This window comes from Vigna umbellata, chromosome 1, assembly GCF_029865625.1.
Source record: "Vigna umbellata cultivar VRB3 chromosome 1, Vumbellata_1.0, whole genome shotgun sequence".
NCBI lineage: Eukaryota > Viridiplantae > Streptophyta > Magnoliopsida > Fabales > Fabaceae > Vigna > Vigna umbellata.
Window position 1 is genome coordinate 75,104,781 of NC_142165.1, and position 9,298 is coordinate 75,114,078.

The 9,298-nt window shown below is 32.3% G+C and overlaps 1 protein-coding gene across 1 annotated transcript; it reads left to right on the top strand.

The window, feature by feature from the left end:
* Positions 1-5,427: 5,427 nt before the first annotated feature.
* LOC148206322 (double-stranded RNA-binding protein 1-like) lies at positions 5,428-9,078 on the top strand. Its single transcript, XM_088113301.1, has 6 exons — positions 5,428-5,638; positions 6,254-6,355; positions 7,116-7,342; positions 7,889-8,108; positions 8,649-8,759; positions 8,839-9,078. Exons 1-6 carry the CDS (start codon positions 5,428-5,430, stop codon positions 8,922-8,924), a joined length of 957 nt encoding a protein of 318 aa, XP_087969427.1. The 3' UTR covers positions 8,925-9,078.
* The last annotated feature ends 220 nt before the right edge of the window (positions 9,079-9,298 follow it).

Genomic DNA, 9,298 nt, shown 5'->3' on the forward strand with positions numbered 1-9,298 from the left:
ATTAAAGAGCTGAATTTGGACGTCTTTAAATACTTGATCGCTATTCCATCCAAGTATGCATTTACTGTTATAAATGGTTTATATACATTTGTTGCCCCTACTTTTCGGACTTATATTCACTCACATATATTAAATCATGTTTTGGTTAAGATCTAGATTCACCCCTAGACCAAACTGTGACACTCTTGTCAACAATATGTGTGAGAGCTTCAATAGTGTACTATTTTATACTAGGTCTAAGCTCATTATTACCATGTTAGAAGACATTATAGTTTACATTATGAAGAGATGATCTACGAATAAGGCAAAGATGACATCATATTAAGGTTCTATCTACCCTAAAGTTCTGAACAAATTTCAAAAGGAATATGGTTAACCAGATATTGGATACCAAGGTAACTTTAATGATAGAATTAACATCCTTTTACATGATCATTAATTTAATGATAATTGTGTTATGGTTTTGTATACATGATTTGTAGTAAGGAACATATCTCAATTTGGGGAGCAATTTGTTGAATGTTGACAAAATGGACTGCACGTGTAGAAAATAGAGCATTAGTGGAATTCCTTTTGTCACGCCCTTACTGAAATGAATTTTTTGAATTTAAATGGAGAATAATACATTGGCCATTGATTTAGGAAACCAATATATGAAGAGACCTACAACTCAATCATTTATCCTATCAATGGTCAACATGTGTGGGAAATTACATCATATCCATATGTATTACCCCCAAAGAAAGGAATAATGCTAGGAAGGCCTAAGAAAAAGCACAAACTAGAGGCATGGGAAATGAAGAAGAATGAAACTTAATTAAGAAAGGGTGGGACCAAAAAAAGATGTGGTGTCTACAAGCAAATTGGAGACAACAAAAAATCTTGCCCACAACGGCCTCAAATACAACACATTGAATCAACACTATCTGCACCACAACAAACTAAAGTAAAAAATATATCCACCAACCGATCTGATTCCTACTCAACAATCAACTCATGTTTAATTAGTAGACGATGTTTGGAATTTAATTTTGTAGACAATGTTTTATATTTGATGTAATGATTAATTATGGATAACCTTTTTTTTGGTTCGTAATGCAAAGCATGTATATATTTTGTCAAAAAGGATGCCATGTTTTTTGATAACTTTGGGGCTCTTTTAAACTATATTATCAGGTTAGTTTTGGTGTAATTATTCATGACCATTGTTGGATATCCCTTCTTGCTTAATGAGTTAACTTTTTCATGTAATGACTAAGCTATATTTTCTTCTCGATAGATACCATTTTCTATTTACCTTTCGCACATTGTTAAACACTAATGAGTAAACTTTTTAATTAAAACACATTAATATTACAAATACCCAATTACATTACATCAACTGCTTACAACAAATCAACCAAGTTTCATTAACATTCATATTACAATTACATTAAAAACACAGATAACAAACACAATCCCCATTAACACCTTCAACCACTTTTCCAACATAGAAACAAATTTCTCTAAAGAAACTAATTTCATCTTTTTTGTACATCCCTTTCTTCCATCTTCACCACAATTCCAACCATTTCTTCATTTCTCGGACTTTCACTAATCCTTTCTTCCACATTCACCACAGTTCCACATATATCTTTATGTCTAGGACTTTCTTCAATTCTTTCTTTACTGCACCACGGAAAAAATTGCAGCCAACCAAATCTTTACTCCCACCCTGTTCAACAACACAACAACAAACTTCAAAACACACTTCTACTCCCTGCTTAAAACCCAAAAAATGTAAACTAATACTTTTGCTTCCATGAATCTTACATTGAAGTTAGGGAACCCCAGAATTTCCCTCCCTTATTTATAGGGGTTCGAAACATTGCATTCTCACCACAAAAGCAAGTGGGTTTTACACCCAACCTCCTTGCGGTGCCACTACTATGTTGTATCCCCCAACCGTTGCATGTGCAAGACGAAGAAGAATGAGGCATTCCTCAACTGAACATTATTCTAGTTTCACCTTCAAAAACTTATTCTTTCCTAACACGAAGAAGAATGACACATGAAGTACCAGAAAAACACTAGAATGGGAGTTGAATAGTGTTAATGGAAAGCTTTTCGCAGCCCTTTGCTATAGCACGTTGTCGAGCTCTTGAAATCCTTCTTTTAAATAATTATAGGCTCGACTTAATAGGATTTTGCAATAACTATTTTTAGTGTGCTATTCAGAATATATATACTACAACGTTTTGTTAAGAACTTCCTTTATGAAATAAATCGTTTAGCTTAGAAGATTCTTGTGTTTGGAAATAAAGCACTACTGCAGGATTTCACAAGAGGATCGTTTAGGTAAGAAAAGAGATAATTGCACAAGAAATTTTATACTGGTTCGCTCCAACTAAGCTATGTCCAGTCTCCTCCGCATAGGGTTCCACTATAATCTTCACCCGATTATAAATGAGTATTAACACCACTCCTGGTACTCAACAATCCCGCCGAGATTTCCTTTGAGTATTAGCACCACTCCTAGTACTCAACAACCTTAGCCGAGATTTCCTTTGAGTATTTGAACCACTCCTTGTACTTAGCAACCTTGTTAGGATTCCTCAACTCAAACAGAGTTCAGTTGTAAGTATTTTAATTCTCTTCAAAGAGTTCATACTATATCTCTCACAAAAAGGATTTGATTACAATACAATGCAATCTAAACACTCGCAGGTATTTCTCTCTTCTCTCTTACAATTGTAAGCAATATGACAATGAAGCTTGAGAGTATCTCTTTCTCTTTTTCTCTTCTCTTTTCTTTGTCTCATATGTATTCTTTTTCTTGAGCTCATTCTCTTCTTTTTTTCAGGATGAATATGTCGTTGTAAGCTTTTCTTTTCTTATGCTCTTGAGTTATCCTCTTGATTTTCTTCTTCAGAGATCTTCTATGTATAGGCTTCATGGATATATGTCCGTTAGACTGAGTTTGGAGTTTATAGTCTTGATACTTATGTTTTCTCTTTCTTTGCTTCACAGCAGCCTTGCATAAATCAACTTTGTCAAAGCAGACATGTTTTTTTAGTCCTTTGCTTGAAGTAGGTTGTAGGATCTTTTTAGAGTTTGTTTCAAGTGAGGAACATTATGTGAATATCTTCTTTGTTTCTAACGTCCACTTTTTTATATTTGATCTGTAGCACTGTGGATGCGTGTAGTATAGCTTATCTGCAAAATTATAGTAAATTGTGCATGCAAAATATGTCTTTTTTGAACATTGAGCATTTAATGTCATTTAATGTTTTCTCAAAACAACAAAGTGCTTTTTAATTTTCTACCCTCGGATAATACTTTTCGATTAAGAGTTTTTCTCTAAGGATACCAAGCATAGATATATACTTCATCATAAGATGAGCTATTTGTTAAGTTCATGGCATCGTTTAGTCAAGTAAACACTTCTTTAACTTTTGTCTCTTTTTAGATAGATAGTGTTTAGCTTACTTAAGCTTTCTCACACATTTTAATAATTAAGTCTTTTAATATATTTTGTTAGAGACATTGTCTCAACTTATTTTGTTTTCGAGAGAGGTTGAATACATATTCAAGGTATTATAAGCATTGAGCGTTTAACTCAATCTCTCTTGGACGTTTTTAGGTAGAACAACATTTAGCCATGCATTTGGATGTTTAAGCTTGCATGTTTTTCTATTTCCTAAGACCTAAGTGTTTACCTAAGTTTTCTATGTTTAAGGTTCAAGCTGTCTTGGGTTTTCACCCTAAGTTGTTTTCTTATTATTATCCTGTTTTGATGTTATTTGATTAATCGTCAAAACATGAGAGCTTTTGGACACAGACGATTTTGTCTTTAACATCACATTTTACCTGAACAAACTCTTTAAATGTTAGGACAAGCATAATAATTTTAGGGGAAACACTCCACGTGTAAATTATCATTATAAAACACATCAACCATGGAAATTAATCACACGTCCTCCAAAAAATATTACAACTCAGTAGTTTTTGACGTTGTTTCTTATCATTTAACACTAAGGGCTTAATTGTTATTAATTTACAAAATTTAAGACTCAATTGATATTATTTTAAATGAAAGGACCAAATTGAAATTTTTGAACAAATATGAATATCATCCTAGGATTTAAACCAAAATTTAAACATTAAAAGATTTTGTAAGATAAATGCAATCTTTATAAAAGGCTTCTTCTAAGGTTTCTCCATGTTTCCAAATTTTCTCTCCATGTCAAAATTATCCTTGAAAACGGTAACATTTTGTTTTCTCTTTCCTATAATTACCTCATCCATCCACTTTATTTTCAAACTTCTTTAAGCCTAGCGCCGCACCTCCCAGCTCCTCTTTGCTCTCCACCCTTACACCACAACTTGTGGATTTTGTTTCAGCACCAACATTCTTTTATGCATTTTGTCACAATACCAACGTTCTTTTGCGAATTTCGTCACAACACGAACGTTGTTCTTCCACACATCTACACCGGACATTCATCGACTCCAAAATACATATGCCTTTATATATATGTTTGTCTACATTTCATTTAAAATTATTAGTATAGTGTATATGAACATAGGAATTGGAGACTTATGTCTAGGGTTACGTATATAAACCTTACGTTAAAAGTAGACTGAAAGGTTAAGAGTAAAAATAAATTATTCTACTTACTCCAAAAATAAATAAAACTTTATATGTGTGTGTTTTTTAATAAAGATAAATCAAACTATGGTTTTTATTACAAGGGATTGAATAACGTTTTACAGTTATTTAATATCTGTTCAATTAATTAGAAATATGTATTTTACAGTACACAAGTGAAATAAACTTTCTAACCTTTTTAACGAAACTAAAAGGCCAAATTTCTAAATATAGGCTTTTTTTAGTGTATATGTTTTAATTAAACAACAATAACAATCCCTTTTGAAAAACATGTTTTCAAATTTCCTTCTAATTAAAAGTAAAAAAGGAGACCATACATTCCACATGATTTTCTAAGCAAACAGCACAAAATAAACAACCAACCAACAATCGCTCTCCTTCACGCAGGAAGCATTTCTTCTCATAGAATCTAATCAAACACAAAATATTAGGATAAGAAAAAACAATCTTATCATATAATCGTCCTTTAAAGTTTGAGGTTAATTTTACTTAAAATTGATTATATATGATAAGTGACTAAAGTGTTAATGCACTTGTTAACATATATTGATCCTTAGAATTCACATGCCTAGCAAACTTCATTGTCTTTTACAATAATTTTCTTAGAAGCTATTCCTAATATGATTTCTTTTAATTGATTTTAAAAGTCCTTTATGCATAGGTTTTAAACTGAATTTGATTTTACTTAAAACTAATCCAATCATCAACGGTAGTTCTTCCTCTCATGTATGTATTATTCGATGAGAATTTTTCTTTTCTTGTGTGTGAAAGTGAAAATGTACAAGACAAAGCTACAAGAGCTTTGCCACAAGAGAGAGTGGGGTTTGCCAAGGTACTCTGCCTTGAAAGATGGTCCAGATCATATACCAAGCTTTAAGGCTTCTGTTCATGTCCATGGTGTCATCTTCACTTCTTTCGGTGCCTCTAGTTCCCTTAAAGAAGCTAAAAACAAAGCTGCCATGGTTGCTTTCCTCAGCTTCTGTTCTGGTACCCCATCTCTTTTCCTTTCTTGCTTTTGTTTGTTTCCTTGGAAAGTTGGTTTCTTTACTGTTTTTTCTTGATGAAGATGAAGGTCTTGAAGTAGGGAATTCCTGTTATGTGAAGGGAGTTGTATGCTCTATTCCTTAGATTGCTCTGTGTTTGTGTTCATATACAATCATAGCTTATTATTATAATAATTTTCAGGAGTTATTTGAGATTTTGGGTTGGAAACTATCACTTTGTTATGTGAAATGGTTTGAGAAACTATAAAACTGTTTGATCAGAAGTAGACTATAAGTTGCACTTGAGTTGAAGTTAGCACTGGCAATGATTTTTTTTTTCTAACCTTAATTGATTTCATAATAAACAAATAGAATTTAAGTATGAAATTTGGCATCCTATCTTATATTCTATAACTATTTAAATGAATGCTGTCAAAAAAACTTTTGTTTAGTTCTCATTCTTAATATCATGCCTTGTAATAAAAAAATGATGCAGAAAATAATACGATGGTAGAAACTAGTAATGTTACGTCAAGTTCATATTATAGGGTAGAATTTGTTGACCTAATTTTATACAATTGTGCACCAATTAATTTTGTTCTTTATTATGACCGTTTAGGATCTTCAACACAAACTTCTGAACAGGATACAAAAGAGCAAATTAGAGCAGTGAAACCTCAGGGTAGTTCAATTCCAGCACAATCTTCAGTCGTTATAGATGGTGAATGATGACTTTTCTCCTTACTTTTTGAGCTTAGTTTGCAAGCTCTTCTGTATATGGATTCTAACGATATAATAAAGAAAAACAATACTTTACTTTTACTTTCCTTCTAGTTCAATTTTAATGAACAATATATTAACATCAGCCCCTCAAAACGTGGTTGGATTCTCTTTTATGCAATCATTCTAACTTTGTGAATTAGGAAAGCTATAAGGTGTAAAACACAGTATATTAATTTTAGAAATTGTATCCTACACCTTTCCCTGTTGTACTTCATAACTTAAATTTCATATTTCCATGTCAAACACTGTGAGTAGAGTTGTTACTAGATCTTCTTCATTTAACATAGGTCAAATGAATCCGCATTCTTGTCTGTGTATATCTACTGCAAATAACTTATGTCAATCCTAATGTCTGGTATTTCAAAGGTTATTTTTATCTTTATTTCAGTGTTATTGTTATCTTTATTTCAGTGTTATTGTTATCTTTATCTCAATGAGCAAACACTTTCACTGACTTTCAGAGTCATAGTTACAACAATAGTTTCTACATATATTCAAAGAAACTACTGATGAACTTATTCTAACGGTAAACTCAAGTTCATTGTGTTCCGGTGGAATCTTTAGAAGTTGTTTGTTGACTTCCTTTCATTTTATTCACTACTTATTAGCATATCTGTGAGTGATAGTTATACTATGATTGTTACCATCTTCTGTTTCCATTTCTTCTTCTAACAACATCACTCAACTCAATTCTCTAGATATGGACTGTATTCACAAAATTCAGTTGCAGAACAATGCTCGAATGAACAATCTTGATTCACCTGTGTTTGCATGTAAAACTGAGGAGCTGCCTCCTGCCAATGACTTTAAGGCCACATTGCTAGTTGATGGGCATTCTATTGAAAGTCCTTCAGTTGCCAACACTATAAAAGAGACAGAGCGGGCTTCTGATTTAATGTCATTATCACCTGACATCTTTGAGAAGGCAACTATCCTTATAATTTCTTACATGGTTACTAACTAAGAAGAATGTTGGAGAAAAAATTTCTGATGACCTATATAGTTCAATTACCAAAAGTGAACTCTGTTTAAGTATTTTTTTGTGAAGATACAGTTTTAAAACTTACTATGACCAAGAAATACTTTATACTGATGTTAAACTGCCATCTTAATTCCTGTTATTTTATACTGATGTTTTTCTGGTAAAATATAGAATGTCTTGGTAAGTTTCTTTTTTCTTATCTTTTGTAGAATGTCTTTATATATATATATATAAATCGGTGTTAAGAATAGTTGCTGGATCTCTATATTATATGTAATATTTGAATGTTTACTTATCATTCGGTGTGAAGAATAGTTTATCTGTGGAAGACATTTAGATTTTAAATAGATGATAGCATGATTTATTAACAACAGTAGATCAACTTCATTCAAAGGTCAAATGTTTTGGTGTGTTCACCTGTATGTTTGTGTGTTCTGTCTTTATTAAAAATTGATACCATTGAATATGGAGTTGTATCCTCTTATTCAGGGTGACTCTGATTCATTCAAGACTTCAATAATGAAATTAACTGAGAAAGAAGGCTTTCACAAACCAACATATAAGACTATGCAGGCTGGATGTCCCTACATGCCAACTTTCTTCTCTACCTTGGAAGTAGAGGGTGTGGAATTTCATGGAAAGGGATGTAGATCCAAGAGAGAGGCGGAAGAGGATGCTGCAAAGATTGCTTACATTGCCTTAAAAAAGTGTAAGTTCATTGTCCCTCTTCATTGGTGCACATCCCCAATTTTGCTTCCATGCATAAGAAACACTGAGGAAAATTTGATATATCACCAAAACCTTAACCTCTGCTTTTGTGTATTTTGAATGAGTTAACTTAAATCATGACTTCTACTTAAAGCATGGCATCTACTTTAACCATGACATCTCAAATGTTGGATGATGGTTATAGATCAATTATACTATATTGTGAAGTCCTAATATAAATTTTGCAACAATTAAACGACCTTGTAGAGACTCTCCCACTCATTATTGTTTCTAATTTTTTACTACCAGTAATGTGTACCTGAACGATGTCTAAATATAAGCTGGTTTAATTAAAACAAGAGGAATCCTTCTTAAGTGGCTTAGGATGAGAAAATAATTAAATAAAGGAAACATTTTTCTCCTTTGTCTATAGATTATGTGAGATATAACAGAATATGCATTGGAATAATTATGCTTTGATAATATGTATGCTATGCACACAGGTGGGCTCATTATGTATGCTGTGTTATGCTATTCACAGGTGGACTCAGTATGTATGCTGTTTTTTCACCTTCTCCAATAGAGCATAAAGCAGTACAATCAATTCTTAGCTCGGATATTGTCAAATGCATTCAGAATCTCAAACTTGAAGGTATGTTTTCTTTCATCTTTTGTAACATAAAGTAAGCTATGTGCATGGAAATCTGTTCTAACATAACTTTTGGTCCTAGATTTGAATGACACATTATATGAAAATGTTAAAGTTGCAAACGAGGAGGAACAAAAATCATCTTTCCTGCAGTCACCTGACAAATAGAAGAACAACAGGAGCTCATCATCTGTGAACCAGCATCCAGTTCTTCCCCAAAATAATCTCCATTTCACAGATTGATGTTGATGTATGTCTGTGATTTTTGTAGTCTTTGCAATACTACCTATTAGTGACAATAAGTATGTTGTGTGAGACAGGAATTCCCAAATGACATAAGATCTTTTATTTTAGTGAAAAGCTTGAAGGCTTTGCTGAGTACCTAAACTTGATATTAAAAATATCTTACGCATAAGTAAAACTCATGTTGACTTAGGATATGTTTGGAAAAACTTTAAGGAGAGAAAAATAAGAAGGAAAAAAAATTAAATGAACTACTGATGTATCAAAATTAGCTGCAAAAAAAAATGAGTGACAAACCG